Genomic DNA, 21043 nt, shown 5'->3' on the forward strand with positions numbered 1-21043 from the left:
AAACATTATTTTTTAGAGTGTTAAATCAAGCAAGCTGTTGACCCAATGGGATAACATATGCTTAAATTTAAGCAAATGCTTAAGTGCTTTACGAGAGAGAGAGAGAGAGAGAGAGAGAGACCAGTGTCTGATACCTTGCCAGATCCAGCTCTAAGTGAAAATTAATGTTTTGCTCTAATCTTTGAGACAATTCACTTCCCATTCTGAAAACTGCACATATACAAGACATCGGTTCTTATGCAGTCATGCAGAAGTGGTAGTTATTTCCAGCCCTAGGAAAAAATGCAGGAGATGCACACAGCTGAAGTGCGCTTCAGAAAACAAAATCTAGTTAAACGTAATCACAATAGTGATCTTCATTTTAAAAAAGTGAAACAAGGAGGTAAGATTTACTCTTGGAATGATTCTGATTTAAATTAAAGATTCATAAAGTTCAGTAATTAAGTGCTTAACAGAAATCTATGTGATGTTGATAAATCGTTTGTTACATTTGCCATGTGTATAAATTTGCTGTGATTTATGGCTCATTTAAAATTATTTTTCTGTGATTTCACCCTTCTTCCCATTCACCCTAACCCTATTTCTCCTACCGCAGCAGCCATAGTTTTATCATGCCTGTTAAGATGCTTTGCTATCACTGAAGATATTTATTCAGTTGTTTGTGTGAAAGATAAGAAACAAAAATATAGAGGGTGTTGAGGGAAATACGTTAGTCCTACTATTGTCATATGCTAAAAAACTAATAGTAGTAGTATGAAAAATAGAGCTGCTTGTTTATTAACATCCTGAATTTAACTACCATGTTCATAACATGCTTTGAAAACATTTGGGGCAGTTTTTCTTAAAAACCAAACCAAACCAAAACCACCCCATCCTAACATTTAAGAAAGAAGCACAGTCTTAAAAAAAGAAGGAACCGCCCCCCCCCCCCCAGTGATAGTTATTTGAAGGCATGGTGAAAATGAGGCAACGTTACAGAATTTGTAGTGGATGGAAAGGAGCGAGGAAGATGATGCAGCTGGTTTATGGCCATCCCACCAGTTGCTAGCTGAAGACCTTGCTGTTGGCTGAGGCCATTCAGCCTGTGTGATGGTTCCTCTGGACCAAATGCCATTGTGATGTCCCCAGTAGTGTTCTGGTTGTCACCTGATGGGAGCTGCCAGAAACTCATCACATGAGTGAGATCCATGAAAGGCAGGCTTGTAGTTTCAGCTGCTGCCTCTGTCTCCTTGTGCACTGGGTACTTGTTAGTATCCCCTACAGGCCCTGAGGAAGCTTCTTCCAGACTGATTTTGTGGAGAGATTGAGGTTCTGGTAACGGCAGGTCCTCAAGAAGATGCACGTTGTAACCTTTAACATCCACTTTTATCGGTAGATTCTTGAGGGATCCTGCTGCAAATGAGGTAGAACTAAGGTCATATTTATTAGGCTGATGAAGGTTCAGGTTGGCAGGAACGGCTGTTGAGCATGGTGTGGGATGGACAGCTGGCAGGCTGTCTGCGCAGCCCATCCTTTGCAAATGAGGAGAAGGTTCAAGAGGAAGAGCAGTTTGTAAGCTTGTCTGGGAATGAAGATGTGAACAGTTGTATTCCCCTGATTCTGAACTATTCAAAATCCCATTCTGCACAGAGACCCTTTCAGGAAAAGGGGACAGTATGCTGGCATCTTCCTTCAGCCTGAATGGAAAAAGCTGGTCAAGGAGACCCACTGAGTCACCGTTCTGCAACCTGCTCTTCAGCAGTTCTTGTGGATGAGTCTTCCTAGTGTGGCGAGTCAAGTGGTCCTTCCGCCCAAACCTCTGGGCACAAAACTGGCATAGAAAGTCTTTGCAGCCTGTGTGAACTACCATGTGACGCCGCACGTCTTTACGGGTATAGAAGTGACGCTCACAGTGGTCACACTTATGTTTCTTTTCCTTGGTATTGCCAGTTGGTTTCCCTGCATGGCTTTTGAGGTGTTCCAACAAAACTTCAGTACCGCCAAACTCCTGGGCACATACCCTACAGGTAAGGTCCCCACTGGTGGCTGCATGAAGAGCCAAGTGTCTCTTATAGCCTAGCTTGGTGTTGTACTTCTTGCCACACTCTTCACACTTGAAGGCCATCTTGTTAGGGTCATGAGTCTGAAGGTGATTCTTTAGATGGTCTTTCCTGTGAAAGGTCTTTTCACAGTAGCCACACTGGTGAGATTTCTGTGGAGAATGAGTGGCTGAGTGCCTAAGACAAAAAAAAAAAAAAGTTACTTGCCTTTACATTCACTCTAGTACACAGTACAGCTTCAAGACTTGAAAACACTGGCACTCTTGAAGGAAGGCATTTCACAAGTTCTCAGATTATTAGTAAAAGCCTAACTTTTTTTGGGGGAAAGGTGTTAATCATAAAGCACAGAGTAGGTTAAAATTGCTCAACGTAATCTTTTTGAGCAGCCACCGCAATTGAGGGAGATTAGTTTTCTGCAATTCTACCAAAACAGGAATAATAAAAATTGGAACTCGGGGATTAACTGTCACTAGGACACTCAAGAGGAAAAAGATGTCCTTGGTTTTTTCCCCACACACCCACCAGAAAAGGATTGCCTTCAGAGTTGTACCTGAGCAGTTTATATTTGGAAATGAAGGCTTTTGTGCATCCGTGCTGTGAACACTTGTAGGGGCGCTCCCCTTTGTGCGCGTAAGTGTGGACTGTGAGCTTGTCAATGGAATCAAATATTTTCCCACAGAGTCGGCAAGGGTAGCCGTCCGGCTGCTTCACTTCTCTTCCCTTCAGCAGTGAAGACCGGCCATTTCTCCATTTAGGTATAAACCTCACAAGAGCATCACAATTGCTTCCTGAGCTGGCACAGCTAAGCTTTGCAGCAGAGGAACAGGAGATGGTCCCGTAGCACTGAGCAATGCTTTTGCCTAATGCCGCTCCTCTCAGTTTCCCTTTGAGTTTGCTTTTTGCTTTTACGGGTCCCAATTTATTTGGTGGTCTGAACCTGGTGGTAAGGACCCGGTCTTTATGGATGCACTGGTGAGATTCTAGCAGAGCAAAAGTTGCAAAAGTGCTTCTACAGCTGGAGCATATCCAAGGGTCTACAGACTCTTTCTGCAATGAGAACAGAAACAGGTCTTTCTTATTAGCCGTTCTAAGGAAAGGTCATATTCTTCTCATTGACCCTACATCTTCTCCTGGGCTTTCCCAAGACCTGTCATTGTCCTTAGCGATATTTACTTCAATGTACTACCACACAGCTGTTGAATTGGAAATGGATTCTCTCTAGGAGTCTACAAACCAGAAGGAAAAAAAAAATGGTTGGCTAAATACCGATTTCCATGTTTTTGTTTAGCATTTACTGTAACAGTCCTGAGTCCTTCACCTTTGTTTATCTGTGCTTACTGAATTTCAAAGTCTCTACATTTGTTCCTTTTATGGAATTACTCATAAAAGCAGTTGCAAATTGTACTTCATCCTTAGACTGACATAATTTATCTGCTATTGCAACCATACAAAAATTGGGTGCGTTTCTGCACGCAACTGTAGTTTAGCCATACAGGATTTCCTTACGTTTTGGGCTGACTCCATGCTTTACTGGACGGTAATGGCCAACGCCTCCAGGAGAGACTTCCTCACTTAGCTTGACATTTGGCATTAGACTTTCTTAAAATTGATAAGAAACACCTTAGGTTTGGGGATCTCAAGCCCATCCTGACTTAGAGGCATTAAAACATAACAGGTTTTTGGCAAGCAATGTATTATTTGGAAGTATTATTTCTGTGGAAATAAAAGCTCTACTGGATTCAGTTGAATCCACTTTAAATATTGACATTTTAAAAATTCCAATGAAAAACAATTACAAAAAACCCTCAGTCACTGATGAAATGTACTTCCAATTAATACACAACCATGTACTTCCTTAGCTGTCTCTATATTTTACTTAAGCTTCTCATAAACCATCCTTACTTCCCCTTGCTCTTGGGCTAGCTTGCTCTGGAGAACATGGTGAGGCTATGTCCACTCTGTCTTTACTTACAGACAGAGCCCTCCTCCACCTTATCTGCGTCTGATGCTGTGGCCCTCCCAGCCCTTCTTTCTGGCGTATACTCTAAAGCTCTCATATGCAAATGCAACAACGGGGTTACTTCCCCTCCTGCAGCACCTCTGAATTCCTGGTTCTATCATATTCCCTGTTTAACATTTCCTCCTAGCGTAGATATCAATCTTCAGGGTCATATTTTCAACACTTACAAACTTTTCCTATCAGTTTAAGGATTCTTACTGTCATACAGAGGGGAAGGTATTGGGGTTAGAAGAGAAGGGTTATTGCACAGGAAAAACTGAAATAATCAGCGCATTATCTGACCAACCGGTCAGAGCATAACAGGGGGGAACTGGTGAAAGAAGTCTGAGGCTGGACAGCTTGGTTGTCTACAAATTAAGTCTTTTCAACACATCCCACTGGTGCCACTTACTTCTGGCTATATCTAGTGGCTCCACTGGATTACAAACACAGGAGAGGAAGAGCAGCCTTTCTCTGCATAGCTGTTTGGTTAAAATTGCTCTCGGCTTTGTGTTAGCCTACTACTCTATGGTCTACTCTAGCATTACCAGAATTACATAAACAGAGAAAGCATGTGAATTGTAATTTACTATGTCTGGTGATGGCTTGAATGCAGATTAGGGGTACTTACTGCTACTGGAGGCAAAGGACAGATGTCAGATTCTTCTTTAATGAAGACTGCAGAAGCTTCCATAAATTTGGCATAATCGGCAGCATACCATACTTTCAATTCTGTGTGGGGTTCAATCGGCTGTGAATGGAAGAAAATAGTGTATGTTTATTTGTGCCAGTTTTCCTATAGTGAAGATTGGTGGGGGGTGTGTGTGTGTGCAATTTGTGTCCTTACCCAAGTTGCATTCTTTGAATCTGTTTAAATTATTGGTAACTTAGTTTCAAAATTCAAGCACTTTTTGAGCATTACTATCCACTAGCATTTGACACCTTCACAGTTTCTAAAAGCAGAAATGCATACGTAAAGAGATTTTGGGAGGACAACAGCAGGAGGGGTGCCTCAGCCCTCATGACCTTTGCTCAGCGAGATCTATTTGTCTGTGATGTCCAGACATCCAGCAGTCTTTCCAAGCAATATCCCATGCCTACTCCTCGATGTTTCGAAGCCCACTGGACACAATGCTGAACTATAGGGTACAGGCAAAGGAGAAACGCATCGTGAACGCACAACTGCTTGGATGCCTCCTGGATGTGTCGCACTCACAGAGCGTGCATGCAGAGTTGATCAATATGTGGACTGCAAGTCAAACTTGCATGTTTCCACACGCTGGCTCTCATGTGTCAGGCTCGCTCTGCATGTGCTTTATTGTACCTCTGCCCTCCTTTCACTGAAGCCTTCCCGCACAGGTCTAAGGGAGCCCATAATCTGCAGTTTCCCATCCAGTCATGCCTGCCCAAATCTTTTCTTGGACTGGACTATGACCTCCTCTGACAAATATGTTCAGTCAATAATACAGCAAATAGAAAAAAGGAGGTGTGATTACACTCACTGGCTAAAGATCCATTGGTTATTTAAAAGCAAAGGAGAAAACTAGCTTTGGGGTCAAGATTTACATGACTCCCTGGCTCTGTACACAATTTTCTTCATCTATAATAAAAAATACCATTGCTGCAACAGGGGTGGAGCCAATCTGCACTGTACTTGTAGTTTTATTTAAACTAAACTAAACTTGTGCCACTAAAAAAGAACAAACTAGCCTGGAAGGAGAGCAGCTGAGACTTATTCCACAAAATGTGAAATCTTAAAACACACATTTTTTAACATCGGTGTTGGATAAGCATGGTAGGTGAAAGACAACTTAGATTGTGAATGCTGACAGGTGACAGGTAATTGTGTGTATGATGTCAAAAACTGAACTTTTGAACTTCCAAGAACAAGGCTGCTTGCTAACTACAACCAGTATGGGTTGGTTGTACGTTTGGATAACACATGACCTAAACAGAAATAGTATGTGCTGAATTCTCCACTCAATAAAGGACATGAGGCAGAGCCACCAACTAGGAGGCCGATTATGCACTGTGCTCCTGCATAGAGTCTATTTAGATGCAGAAAACCAAGCCTGGGGGAGCTCCACAGAGACAAATGCCTGGGGATGCCCCGGGACTTTGGCCAGTGACACCTGAGACTGGTACCCACAAACAGCTGCACAGCATGATACTGTCATGACTTTCTGCCCAACATTCCCGGACCAGCGGCGATAGAATATAATAGAATCATAGACTCATTAAGGTTGGAAAAGACCTCTAAGATCATCGAGTCCAACCGTCAACCCAACACCACCGTGCCCACTAAACCATGTCCCTAAGCACCTCATCTACTTGTCTTTTAAATACTTCCAGGGATGGTGACTCAACCACTTCCCTGGGCAGCCTGTTCCAATGTTTAACCACTCTTTCAGTAAAGACATTTTTCCTCACGTCCAATCTAAACCTCCCCTGCCGCAACTTGAGGCCGTTTCCTCTTGTCCTATCGCTTGTTACTTGGGAGAAGAGACTGACACCCACCTCGCTACAACCTCCTTTCAGGTAGTTGTAGAGAGCGATGAGGTCTCCCCTTGAGCCTCCTTTTCTCCAGGCTAAACAACCCCAGTTCCCTCAGCCGCTCCTCAGAAGACTTGTTCTCCAGACCCCTCACCAGCCTCGTTGCCCTTCTCTGGACATGCTCCAGCACCTTGACGTCCTTCTTGTAGTGAGGGGCCCAAAACTGAACACAGTATTCGAGGTGCGGCCTCACCAGTGCCGAGTACAGGGGCACGATCACTTCCCTACTCCTGCTGGCCACACTATTTCTGATACAGGCCAGGATGCCATTGGCCTTCTTGGCCACCTGGGCACACTGCCGGCTCATGTTCAGCCAGCTGTCAACGAGCACCCCCAGGTCCTTTTCCGCCAGGCAGCTTTCCAGCCACTCTTCCCCAAGCCTGTAGCGTTGCATGGGGTTGTTGTGGCTGAAGTGCAGGACCCGGCACTTGGCCTTGTTGAATCTCATACAGTTGGCCTCGGCCCATCGATCCAGCCTGTCCAGGTCCCTCTGCAGAGCCTCCTCTGTGGGAAGCTGAGACCTAGTCAATGTGACTTTGGAGGGAGAGCAAGTGTGTGAAATAGTCAAGTAAGGTAAAAGTTTCATTCTCAGTAAAACTGAGATTAAACACCAGTATCCAAATCCACTACAAGTTGTCATTTATTCTGTCTCACCTGTGACAATAACAGAAAGCTATGGTAGCACCCACATGAAACTCTCCTGTGATCAGACAGATAGCAACCATGGATGATTTTTACTTCCTCATAATTCTATACTTTTAAAAAATACTTATTTCTAGGGACTGCAGTCATTAGGTCAGCAAGTACGCTAACGGTGCTGTTAGCATGCCATTTACATGTATGCTTTTGTAGCTGCAGCTTCATGTCACTGAAACCCCATCTCTTTGTAAAAACAGTTGGGAGAGGATTCAATCCTTCTACTCCCAACTTAAGAGACTTTATTCAAAGTATCTTGAGAAACTATCTTCATAACCAGCCCTAAGGCAGCCTCATGACATGACCAGCAGGGTGTGCCTAAGTGTAGCAAAAGCCTATCACTTTCACTGACTGGGGGACAATCTGCAGGATGCCACAGTACTGTGAATGATACTGGGACTTAGGAGCAAGAAAACCAAAGTAATTCCCAATGATACACAGCACAGTTCCAAGACACATTCCTCATCCTAAGATACTCTTCATGTCAGTATATAGGATGCAACTCTCCATTAATGCCAGTGAGCAAAGTTCTGCTGAAGTCAGCAGAGAGCTGGTTCAATAATATTTAAATTACACTGGAAATTGTAAATTACCAGTTTGTAACTACAACTGCTTTGAAGAGCGTGTGTTCATGCTTCCCAAATATAGTATTATTAATCCTGTCAGTTCTACACGTATAGTATGCATTGAAAAAAATCAAACTGAAATCTCAAATGGTATGGACTGCATCAGAACTTCAAACACAGCCTGAACACTGTCTCAGATTAGCATATACTGTTTTACATTGATTTTCTTCTTTTTTTTAAATTATTTTATTATTCATCCAAAAGCAACTATATGTAACACTGTTATAAAAGACTTTATAAAAGTGTTTTCAGCATTAACTTATTCTCACACCATCACTGTGCGGTAAATATTTTTCTCACTTTGCAGATGGAGAAAGAAAAATGGAGGAACAAAAGTTAACACTACTATCCCACAGAAATGTGTGCCAATTTTGGAAATAAAACTGAAATGCTGGATTTTAATCCCACAGTAACTTCTTTTGACTAGTATTCTCTCTCTTTTTTTTTGTTAATGTTGCCCACAATGATATACAAGCATTAACTTAAGAATAAAAAAGGAAAACAATGAAAGTTCAACATACAGACCAGTTTCCTAAGTGTACAAAAGAGTAAGTTCTGATTAAAACAAACTTTGCCTGAGAAAGTGGCCAAAACAACAAAAATCAAGGCTGTATGTTCCAGTGTCATTTATAAATACAGCGTACTTTGTTCTCTCTCCTCAGACAAAGCCACAGTCCAGAATCTCTAACATAAACTGATCATTTCATGGCAACGTGACAGTACTGTAAGTTGTGCAGTTAAGTCTTCAGATTTAACGAGAGTGGAAAATAGTACATAAAGATTCTACTTAGCACCCTGTTCCTGAGCACCTGGTAGTGTGCTCAGAATACAATGTGTGTCCAAAAAGGTAATAAAGGAAAGGAATGTGTTTCTTCTTTCCAGGATTAAGTACTGTTGAATGTAACACTGCTAGATAATCTCACCACGTACCCATCTGGAACTGAAGAACTTTGCAACATTCACGTTTAAACACCGCCATCATGAATGATATTTCTGTTTCGTTCTGCTCAGTTTCTTCACTACCCACAACAGTAAGTACACACTGCCTTTTACTGGAAAACCCCATACACTGCTTGCTTTACTATGGAATAAGTGATGTAAAAGGTGGTATGTAAAAAAGATCCAGTTGCCTGAGTATAATCAATCTTTCATCTGTAAAAGGGTTAGCCTTTCAGAACCTTTGCCTATGAATTTCCATTTGGATGACTGGTGAAGCAATGTGGGTTTAACTACCTTAACAGTTGTGAAGTAGACTTCTCCGCAGTGCTGATAAGCCACAAGGGTCTGTTCTTCTTGGTTCCGGGCTAGCCGGACAAACATCATCCAGTTTCCACAGTCTTCATTGGGAGTGTCCAGAAAGTACTTTCCTCCATCTTTCAGTACCTGAAACAAAAGGGGGAGGACAGGAGAATGAACACGATAAAACCAAGTCCTGTATAGAGGCACATTAGTTTTCTTTAACTTGGAATCATGGCTACCCATTATATACCCTGCCTTGGTCATACGTCCTTTGAAATCGTGGTTGTTTTGAAATAGATCACTCTTAAAGAACACTGAGTGCAAAAGAAAGTGAAGAACGAATACCTGCCGAGCACCCAGCTACTAAAATAACTGTAGGCCTTTGTATGTATTTCCAGTTTAGATTTCATCATTTTTATGTTATATAAAGATAATATTATAAGAACTAAGTGAAGGCAGGTAGAAAGATAAGCTTTATGCCTTAATGTACTTCCTGAGTACTTGATAATCTCAAACTTTAGTGCCGTATTAATGTTACATTTTGCATGGAACAATTGTGTAACTTGTATAGTAAGTCCAGAGAGGTAACATATGATATAATAGCATTTTAAGAGTCTTTTATTTTTCCCCTTAACAATGCAAAAGTAAATACAAATGAACAATTGTGCCAGAAAGATCTCTTTCTTTTTGCTTTACTTCATTCTTCCTAGATTCCTTTCCAAGAAATGCCTCTATGAGGCAAATGCTCCCGACCCCGTACAAGACAGTTGCTTTTCTGCAATATAGTCTCAAACACGGACAGCTGAAGCTACACAACAGATGTCAGCACAGCATGTATCTGGTCTACTAACCATGTAAGTGAGCAATTAATTGCAAAACAAGTTGCATTTCCATTGCTTCTGGGACCTATTTTATCTAACTTCGTCATGTTTCTGATGAAATCACCTGCCCGTTGGACAAGTTTGGTCACATACTCAGAATGCTGCTAGGGAGAAGTCAAGGCAGCTACTGCTGTCATGTAGGAAATCTGGGAGTCTAGTCTCCTGAAGAAACAGTCTATTCATCAGCCAGAGCTGTGCTTATCACTGTATACTTTTAAGCAAATGGGGCTGACTATCTGATAGAGGATAGGGTGTGGTTTACAATGGATTGGTGAAGAGGAAGGAACTGAGTGCTCAGCTCATCCAAGCTCGCAAGCTTGTTAGAGAAGAAGTACATTTTCTGCATTTGTAGCAATTAAAGTGTCTCATAAAGACAAGAAATTTAGTTATTGAGAAGAACAAATCCTCTCTGGTGTCAACATGCCATGAAAATCCCACAGAAGGACAATGTTACTTTCCTGGCAGACCATTCACATGACTTCCATGAGCAAATGAAGTTCACAGCGATTACTGAGCTGTTACTTTTGTTCTCAAATGAAATTACAGAAGTATCTGTATCTCCATGCCTTCCTCCACAACAGACAGTGTTTTCCAGTCCCAAGCCTCCAGAGAAAGCTCCAATGAAGACATAAAGCATGTCACAGGACAGTTGCTGCTGGAACCTCTCTCCTGGGGGGTGAGAGGGCCTGATATGAAACGCAGGCTCTGGAAGAACTGTGACCTGTCAGGAAGTCCTGACAGAGGCTGTGGCTTGACCATGGACTCACTGTATGACAGTGAGGTGTGCCGAGGCATGACCCCGTGCCGCAAAATGCAGAGACTGGAGCATAGAGGATTATGATCAACTATCACTCCCAAGGAATTCCTGTGGGAAAGGATGTGCATGCAGATATGTCTAAGATAGGCTGCTCCTGAGAGGCCATTATTTGTGCTGGATAAAGTACAAACAATAGTGTCACGGTCCAGATGAGACGATCAGTATCTGCACATGCAGCAAGGGATATTACCAGCCCTAAATAACAATCTGACTAAATAAACTGAGTTAGTGCACTGTGTGTCAAAGTTTATATCTAATCACATCATTAAGAATGCTTCCCCATCCCTGCACTGCTAAGCAGGTGCCTTAGTGCACATTTCTGCCACTACTGCTAACTCAGTGCACAAACTTAACCCTCCCAGTGGCATGGTGTTAAGCACAAATCCTTTTGTTTTATCTGGGAAGACAGTGCTATCCTTGGATACTTTCAGTAGCCATGCTCTGCGAAAAGTTTATGAAGAGCTGTTAGACTGACAAGCAAATCACCCTGGAAGTGGTAAAACTAGAAAGCAGGAAAGCAAACTTCTAGAAAACACAATACACAGGAACATTTTGGTACTTCAGGTTATGCTGTGCTGTCTAATAATGTGATTTGCATTCATACATACAGATCAGAAGTACAATTAATTAACTAGATCAGAAGGCAAACTGACTGGTTAAAATACATAAATACATATGAACTGTTAAAGACACATATGCACTTTGTAGTAAGTCACCGGGTTTTTACCTGCAGGACTAGCCTGCTCTCATCATAGCGGGTCAGTTTTGTAGACAGTTGACCAATGTAAGGACCAAACTGCGTTCTCTTCTGTATTACTTTCTTTGCAAATACTCCAAGGACTGTGAATAAAAAAAAAGACCAGTCTAATATTAGTATAGACATCACAAACTATTTCTTATATATTTACAGTTGTGAAAGTGGAAATAAACACAATAGCGCTGAACACATGAATTCTTCTTCTAGACAAATAACCCAGGTAAGTAATTCTAACGGGAAGAATTTGAAAGTGATGTAAATATGTACAGAGATTTTTTTTAAAATGGGTTATTACATTGAATACAAAAGTGCCTAAAAATCCATGACAGGATATTAAACTGAATATGCAACACAAACGTGCAGATATTCTTCAATCTACAAGCTGATGTTATCATAGTGCTCTGTTTGTTGGCATAATTTACAAGGTGGTTCTCTCCCAATATGAGTGGAGAGAATCTATAAAAACACAGCATTAGCCGTCTTAATCATTCTAGTTATTCCCCTGCCTAATACCAATGGTGCAAGATAACAGGCCTCTTGTCATTCTCTTTCTGAAATGAAATCTAGGCAGGACTAATTTTACACAGGTAACTGTGGAAAATTCGCACACTAAGGATGTAGTTCCCTTGTTCAAGTTTAGGCATTCAAACCGCCCTGCCCTCAGAAGGAAACAACAGTCTTCCTATGACATGAACTGAAGATGTTGCAAAAGGTAAATTAACCCCCTGTGTTCTTTTGAGTTTGCAGGGGGTGGATGAGGGATGTAATTTACCATTTTGTTTCTGACCTCTTATTGAATACTCTTTCCTGTTTTGCATGCTTCGGAAAAGAAAAAAAAAAAGTAATAGTGCATGGCTGTTACTATTAGATACAAATTCAACATTCATTAAACTTGTATTGACTGAACAGAGCTAACTGATTGCTCACAGTTAAGTGTCACACCAGCTCTGGCTAATGTCCTGCCGCCAGTCTATGCATCGATGTTACTAGAAATCAGTCATAAAAAACAGTAGCTGAATGTAAGCTTTAGCTGCGCTCAGCTGAAAATAAAGTAGTCTTCATACTGTTAATACCCAATGATTATGCCTTGAGTTATTCATGAAAACAAGCCAGTGTTAGTAGTTTTGCCTCCTCTTTCTCAACTGTGGGAAAAAGAGCTAAAATACTTACTCTGCTGGTTTCCAGCTCGCAGCTCCAACACTCGCAAAGTGAGGTAATGAGGTAGGGTGAGACGGGCTCGGCTAGGAATAACCCTATCTTTAGCCCTGATGAGTGGTCCGTGGAGTTTGCATTCTCCTATAAGGCTTTTACCGCAATCCTCACACCCTACAAATCCAGAAAAGGGAACCTGTTACTAAAAATGACATACTGCTCTCCAATTTAGTCTCTTCTAATTTTGTCACCTTGAGAACACATCTTGAATTACCAATGCTTTTTTTCACACCACTATTCTACATTAGGTAGTGAAAAGTTTATCTGCAAGCCAAAACCGAACTAGGAAGGTTTGAAACAAGACCTCCAGTTTGTGCATTCTCTCCTGTGAGAATTGGTGAGTCCTGACCTCCAAAGATTTATATACAAGCTCATTTGGAGGTGTCACAAACTCTACCTTTGGTGACTAGGAAGGCAGCAAAACTGGAGCTTGCAGCATGCACACCTATAAATCAAGGTGCATATATTTATATAGAAGTGAGAAGGACAAGTTGCTAGTAATAATCAAGGTAATTTGCAGAGATCCAAGGAGTCCAAGAAAGATCACTGTGACTTTGTGAGCCTGCACAGACCATTCTCAGTAGAAGACGAGACCCTCGGTCTACCGTGAAAAACGAGTACAATGGGTCTTAAAGTCACAACTCAGTTGACAATCACACAAAGGCAGCCTTCTCGTAGACTGTGCTGCCTGTGGAAGTAAGCAAAAGGGGCTTGCTGCATCTCCCAGTCATCGGTTCCCAGTAATGACATCTGCAGGCTGAACACACAAACCATACAGAAGTCGTTAATGAGAAATGCACGGCTGCAAACTGACTTTCCCCCAGCACAGTGAGATATTTTTGGTTCAGTGTAGCTCAAACTGGTTGCCAGGGAAACTCATTCGGAGCAGCGACACAACTCAGCAATGACACTCTCCAGCAGAAGGTCATCCCGGCACTGGTGTCACACAGGGCGATGGGAAAAACGGGACTTCTTGCACAAAACCTTTTTATAGACAGTAGAAACCAAACCAGCGAGCCAACAATGCTTTACGACTGAGTTAAAAGGAAAAGCTGATATTGGTCATCCATGACTACCTCATTTTGTTTTACTTCTAAAAACTCTGCTGAGCAAGTCTATTCAGTAAGCGACAATAAGCAGCAGAGGAGGGGAGCCAGAACAGCCGAGAGAGTCCAAGGGAGCCACAGGATGCTGTAGCAGAGACTGGGGCAGGAGAGGTGAGGCTTCACCACAGACAGGGGCTCGTAGCCAAAGAGAGGTCAAGAGAAGCGTAAAGGCTCAGGAGACACTGCCTGGAGAGACATCGGAGACGGTCTTTGAGAAAGGACAGTAGCATCATAAATGCAATTTTCAGGGTAGCTCGAAAAGGTTTCAGTTTGTAAACACAAGTAGGCACCTGACTAAATTAAACAACTCGAGAGTCTAGTCCAAAATCTCCCCAAATAAGCCTGAAGTGTTCCTACCGAGTTCTTTGGGCTCTCCATCAACTCTAAATGAGGAGGTAGACTTACATGTTGGCCAGGTCGCAGGCATGGCAGTAGTCCATATTTTTCAATAATTTTGGGACCATGTAATAGTTTGCTTTTGCCATGGCTCCCAGACTGCACACCTGCACTATGAATAGCTGAAATACATGATTTTTTTTGCTAGTGCTATAGATAAAGAACATTCCACTCTACAAGCCACCACTTAATACGCACAAAAAATAAATAATACAGCTGCAGGGTGCATTTTTCTCGTTACACACTACTTTATGCACCTGAAAGTCCTTTACAGCTAGGCTGTAAGAAAAAAAATATTTTCTTCGTGATTTAACTTAATTGGCTTTTAAATAAATTGCCAACAATCTACGTCTTCTGAGGGCAAGGGCATAACAAAATTATGAAGGCTTCCTGAGCTTACCTAGAATAATAGCAACTTTGTCTCAAGTCAAACAGCTCCTGCTTGGAGAGTCATTGTATGCAAACTGCCGAAACACATTACCAAAAGCAAAATGGAGACAAAGAACCGCTGTTAAAGGGAGGATGTATCTAATCGTAAAGTACACGACCTTATCAATCCATGCCATGCCTCTGTGATTCATCACAACTGAGCTCCTGTGCAAACCTTCCAGCCGTCCCAGGGCAGTGCCCACCACAGAGGCCCCAGGGTGGGCAGCTCACGGGAAGGCTGGAAAGGGAAAGAAGGGGAAAAGGGTCTCCCTTGAATCCTCCAAATTCAGCATGAGTGCCCTGTTAGCTAACCCACCTTGGTCCTCTGGAGCCAAGACGTAAGGTCTGAAATGATTCATGTGGCACGGGCGCTTGGGAGGTGCTCCTCCAAAATCAGGAACCGCTTTGCATCTGAACGGGTGCTGAACATGCCGCCGAGCTTAGGGGCCCCAGAGACGGCTCCCCAGGAGGCACACCTAACTGGCCTGATGAAGCCATCAGCTAGCACTGAATGAAATTAGCTGCAGAGCTGGAAGTGTTTTTTAAGCACCTTGCTAGTAGGGCTTGGGATTCTGACCTGGCATCACTGTGCAGCACCTTGAAATATCCAGACCTGCCCAGGGCTTGTTCTAGGATTTTCTGTGCTTCATTGGATGGGATATGAAGATAACTAGCTGATTTAGTTGTTTAACAGGCATCCCGGAATAACATTCGCTACACAGTATTTCTGACCCCACACCAACGTGTTAGTAGCCTGACTCTGAATTTATTGCACACTAAAAATTGGAAGGTGTACCAGAAGCACAGGATTGAGCCACTGTAAATATAATAACTTTAGGGACTACCCTGGGGAACAGGGGTCTTTGCAATTTCTTCCCCCAAAACTAACAGCGCAAAACTGTCAAGTTGATATTCTTCCTCGGTGATAATTACAGACCAACTCACGATCCTTTGTATTTCAGTGCTAAATTACAGATGCCATTGGGGAAGGAATGTACACATTATCATAGCTGCAGCATGGCACCCGTTTGCAAAGCTCACACAGATTTTACACCCCCTTTTAACTTGGCTCCTTAAGTAAAATGTAATTTTTTCAACAGCCTCAGAACACACTCTAACCTGTTCTGAAATATGGAGCATCCAGCTATGGAAACAACACACACTTTGCAGTATTAGCACTAGAAATGAAATACACATTGATAGAAAAATCACTTTCTGTGAAGATCTTTTTCTGCTTTTTGTTAGGCACTTCAGTACCTTACTTGATGCTTTTACAGTTTCCCTGCTCCCTTAAATTGTATTTACACAAACAAAATTAATGGATTCAATGTAATGTTTACAGGAATACTTGATAATGTGCAAGCATGCAAGAAGAAGTAAAGCTGCCTCTGTTCCTCCACTTAGCTGTTATTTAGATGAGTAGGCAACAAACGAGATTCACAGGAGTTACAAGCTGTTAAAAAACAAATCGTGTCATTTACTAGATCTTTAGAGCAGCAGTGCTATATTGTGCCCTAGAGGGTATTTCTTCGTTCTTTCTCTATGTCTTTGCAACGATTATGAAAAAGTTCCAAATAATGCCGTTTTTATCTACCTGTAGATAAAACTACACAAGCTAATAGATCCTGTAGCTGATAAGATTTTTACTTTGCTGAACTCCACTGCAGCGGTGGGGAGGCACACTACAGAAGAGCCTGGCTCAGGTGCAGACTCTGCCCAGGTTGTGGGTGTGCAGCCACCACCTTATCACATGGACGAGGCGCTTGTGCCCTGCCAACGGCTGCTGAACAGGATGAGAGAAGGGTACATCTCCTGTATGCCCCCAGCCTGGTACCCCTGTGCCTGAATGCATCTGCTCCCGCTTCTGCCCAGCCATCGGGAGGCATGGTCGGCAGCTAAGGTTTTCCCCTGCTCCTTGGGTCACCAGAAAAATGACACCTGCTCTCTGCACGACACACTCCCACCACATGGGCTGACTGAAACACCGTCGGCCATGTTCCCAGGGAGGAGAACGGTCTGTGAGTGTGGCTCACCTGTACTGTCCTTACCGTGGTGGTGCTTCCCCCCAGTCCAGGTCTAGGTGACAGCTCTCCTTTGCTGCAGACTACAGCCTGGCAGCCTCGGCGGCCAACTTGCCCTGTCCTCCAGACGGCTCTGGGACCAGCCACGCTGCACGGGGATGAGCTCCCGCGGCCAGCAGTGGCCAAGCTGGTACGGTGGCTCGGGCCACCTGGACTCAAGCACAGTTAACAAACTCGGGTTTCCAAAACAGCAGCACCATCCGAGCACTGTGCCACCCCCACAGGCACAAGCCCGGCCTCGGGGAGAGCTCATTAGCGTGGGCAAGGAGCCACAGGCTGCAGTTACACAAAGTCCGGCTGCAGAGATAACGGGAGCTATACATAGCCATACTAGGAACTGCAATCACTGTTGTGATAGCTCGAACATACCACCAGCTCCTTAACCAATCAGTGGCAGAACACCACTTTTTAAAACCAGTTTGCTAAAAACAAGATGCTTATCAGGCAGTCCTTCCTGCTTTTTCTCCAACCTCTACTTTCAAGCAAAACTTTACGGTACCTGAACACCTCAGTGGCCCACAAGATTCCTGCGGTACGATTTACGTGCCCTGTGAAGGCAGAGGTAAATCATTCCTTTTAAAACGTCCACTTCGAGCAAAGACGCCCCGCGAGAAACAATCGTCCGGCTGAGCAGTGCTCAACATTTGCTGTGCTGTTTTGCAGCATTAGAATTAGCTCCCGTACGCAGAGGGAACAAAGATCAGTGTACACAGCCTAGCCTAATTACAATCATAAGATTTGCATAGCAAACAACAGTAATTTATCCCAGAGTAAAACTGTACTGCTCCGTTAGCCTTGTTCAGCTTTCACGTAGAGGAATGCTGCATACATACCTTATGGACATCTTCTGTCTAATATACATTGCATGTGCAGTGTACGAGTCTTGGTTCTTTTTACACAAAGGTACACGAGGTTTTCCTGCCCTGTGGTTTTTCCAGCACTCCTTGCTGGAAAAGCTTGAAAACCTTGTTCCACAATATAATTTATTTGGCAAAAATTCAAAAATACTCAATTAGCAAACAGTTAATCCCAAGTTATTTTCCCATTATTGTGGGCCACTGCCACACATTTTCTCTGTAAAAAATGTTTATGAAAGAAGCCTTTAGATGTCCGAAGTTTGATGTGCAAAGTGCATTTACAAAGGAGCTGAAACTCTTAACTGATTAATAATTAATCCTATTTACAGTATAGTAAAAGAGAACTCGTTATAATTACCAGAATTCAGAAGATAAGAATTTTATTCAAATCCCAATAACTTCTGGTATTTTGTCATGCTAAATTTTCTACTGATTTTCACTTTTTAACTGTAATAACAGATTCCCTAGTCCAACACGAAAACAGATGAACATTTCTTCAATGTCTCCTTTTCGTATCTCTTCTATCTTATACAACAAAACCTCGCAGTAGCAGAGAGTTACAACTGCTCAGCTCTGCAGAGAAAAAAGAATAAATAAATAAATCAGGAAACCACACTCCAGGCTGATGTTGCAATCGTAATTGCTCACCTGAGCAAAGACTGCAAACTTGCACATTCATGCACCACACAGTGTATTATTTGGGAAGCAGGTATTGTATTTTCCATAACCCTGCACCCAAAATAACACCCCCCCCAAAAAGAAGGGGGAAAAAAAAAAGAAAGGATATTTACTCCTAAGTGCGTGAGAGGAAAACTTTTGATAGATTTCAAGTAGTGGTTCCCATGTCTTTGACACACGGAGACCCTAAAGCCTCACAGTCTCTACCTGGTGCCACCAGCACAGACACTGTGGGAAATGCTACTGGGGCAGCATCGGCTCCCCTACTGAGGCCTTGCCCTGCTGACTACCATCCTCAGGCTTGCCGGCAAGCATTGGCTCCCCTACTGAGGCCTTGCCCTGCTGACTACCATCCTCAGGCTTGCTGGCAAGCGGACCAGAGCCTCTGAGATGCTGGTGGAGGGGGAGGAGGAGTCCTGGTCCTGCGCGGACACGAGCAGCACCCTGCGAGTGAATGCTTCTTTTGGGGCCCCCTCTCCCCAAGGAGGAGAACGGTAGGTGGTTTGCAAACGTCCCAGCAATCATTCTTAACATTAAACACGTTCATAGGAACACGACCTCACTCTACTAAAATGTAAAACTTAAAAAATGAGTTACTATATTTGGAGACAGAAACAGAGAAATAAAACAGAAACCATGCCTTACTACCACCCTGTATGTTCAGCTCGACAGGTCGAGCTAATTCCCTAAAACTGGGACCCAGCACTGCAGGTGAGCCCAGCCCTTAGGCATCCTGACCCAGACGCTGATCTGCAGCGACACTTTCCCTCACCTCACCCCCACCCTCCCTGTGCCCCTGCCTTTGTTCCCAAGAGGAAGGAAGATTTGGAGGGAGGGTACATCCTTGGGTCTCCAGCAGTGGGAGATCATCCGTCAAGGCACCCGCTCCTGCCTCATAGCGGTATGATCCTGTCCAGCACAGCTGCTGTTATGGAAGGATGCCTCTAGAAGGGAGACTCTGCACTTATCTGACTGTAAAGAAATCTTCTAACGCAAAGCACACGTGTATTTTCCTGGCAGACATGAGTTTAAGTATGTAAACTCTTTAGAACTCCAAAACTATTTGTTATACAAACATATAAATGATAACAACAACTATGATTCATTATTAGTTCCTAATAGGGAGTAATCACCATGACAGTCAAGCACATCTGGGAACACTAAGTTTTTTGCCCGGCGACCATGAAGTACTATGACAGGCATAGCCAGAAGGAATTTAACCAGCCTCCCATAAAAAGTCATCCTCCCACCAACCCTGACGAGGCTTTCTACCACGCTCCTTCTGTCTGGCAAATCTTAGAAGCAAAAGAGTTAGAGAAGCCTCACAGAGCACAGCCAGGCTGTGAAATTCAGCAATGTGACTGCACACAGCAGCTTTAGCAGGATCCCATGAAGCCTGTGCAGCAAGCAGGATATCTGTGCTCTGCTGTATCTTACAAACTTCACAGCTAGGAGGGGAAAAAAAAGGTTACCTTCACTGTTTGAACGCCTGAAAGGGCAGTAGCTTATAGGACTTTCCCACAAAGTTAAGGAAAAAAACAAAAACAAACAGCAGGGAAAGTATGTAGGTGTGTTTATCAAGTTTAACTTCACTCTGCAGTCTGAGCAACCGGTTTATCAAAGTTCTTGGTAGGTTCATTCATCTAAAATGACCTGAGATCAAAGCAGTGACTGATTGATTGAAATCTAATTTTAAAAAAAATAATCTTTTTCTGGTTATTCTTGGGACTAAAATGTACGTGTCACATTTCTGGTACACCACATGGGGTTTGGTTGCTATCAGAACCCATATGCATAACGAGCATAGTTCAAGTGAAGTCACTTCCCGTAGTTTACATGTGCAATCAGCGCAAACAAAGAGACTTCTCTCATTGCTGAAAGCTGAATACATTTCAAACAATCAAATTGTAAAATACAGTTGGATTTTTCAGGGTTTTTTTTTTTTTTTCCTTCTCTCCCCCCTCCCTCCACTGGCTTGGCATGAAGTCAAATAAAATTAGATCCAGAAACAAGGAAGGAGGTTAACGGCAAATTCACAGAAACAACTGCCATTTTTTACGAGAAACAGCCTCAGTCAGCGTAGCGTGGTCCTAATGCCCAGCAAAAGCTTCCTGAGAGCCAAACCTTCCTGTTGCGCTCTGCTCATCTCCCCACAGCAGTCAGCAGCAGCTGGTCCTGGTGCCAGGCTGTGGCTCCTGGCTGCGACACCGTCTTGCTTTAGGTCTCCACTAGCACTGTCCAAACTGCACAGCTTCCATACTGCAGACAGCAAAACTAAAATTCCCCTGTCCACAGAAATACAGACAGCCATCAAGGCAGTCATATTCAACTACTCATAAGCACCCTGTGGCTCCCAGGCCACATTTTGGACCCCCCTAATCTACACCTCCCACAGCAGTTTTGCCTCCCACAGCAGAAGTAGCTTTATTTGGTCTTGAGCACTTTTCTTTTGGGGAGATTTTTGGCAAGCTGGCTGATTTATTTTAGTGTCAGACCTTTTTGGTGGATAACACCAATGCTACTGTTGTAATTTAACACAGACACCAGAATCTTCTATCTTTGTTCTAGCAAAAAAACCCCCAAGTACGTATGTTTTCCTAAATGTATGTATGTATAAATACACATGCATGCAGCCACACACACCATATCAAGTGCATTAATACAGCTGACAATTTTA

General features: G+C 43.1%; 1 protein-coding gene across 2 annotated transcripts in view; it reads right to left on the reverse strand.

Moving 5' to 3' along the window:
* Positions 1-915: 915 nt before the first annotated feature.
* Positions 916-21043, reverse strand: part of PLAGL1 (PLAG1 like zinc finger 1) — a 47784-nt gene continuing 27656 nt past the window's right edge. The window contains exons 3-8 of one of the 2 annotated variants that reach the window (XM_076333762.1): positions 12778-12933; positions 11578-11690; positions 9147-9296; positions 4670-4789; positions 2590-3086; positions 916-2216 (exon numbers count right to left, since the gene is read on the reverse strand). In XM_076333762.1, coding sequence (XP_076189877.1) covers positions 941-2216; positions 2590-3086; positions 4670-4789; positions 9147-9296; positions 11578-11690; positions 12778-12933 — 2312 coding nt within the window. In that variant the 3' untranslated portion in view covers positions 916-940. The remainder of the gene's footprint in view (positions 2217-2589; positions 3087-4669; positions 4790-9146; positions 9297-11577; positions 11691-12777; positions 12934-21043) is intronic. The other variant, XM_076333763.1, reaches the window with a different exon arrangement.

Source organism: Aptenodytes patagonicus, chromosome 3, assembly GCF_965638725.1.
Source record: "Aptenodytes patagonicus chromosome 3, bAptPat1.pri.cur, whole genome shotgun sequence".
In the NCBI taxonomy this organism is placed as follows: domain Eukaryota; kingdom Metazoa; phylum Chordata; class Aves; order Sphenisciformes; family Spheniscidae; genus Aptenodytes; species Aptenodytes patagonicus.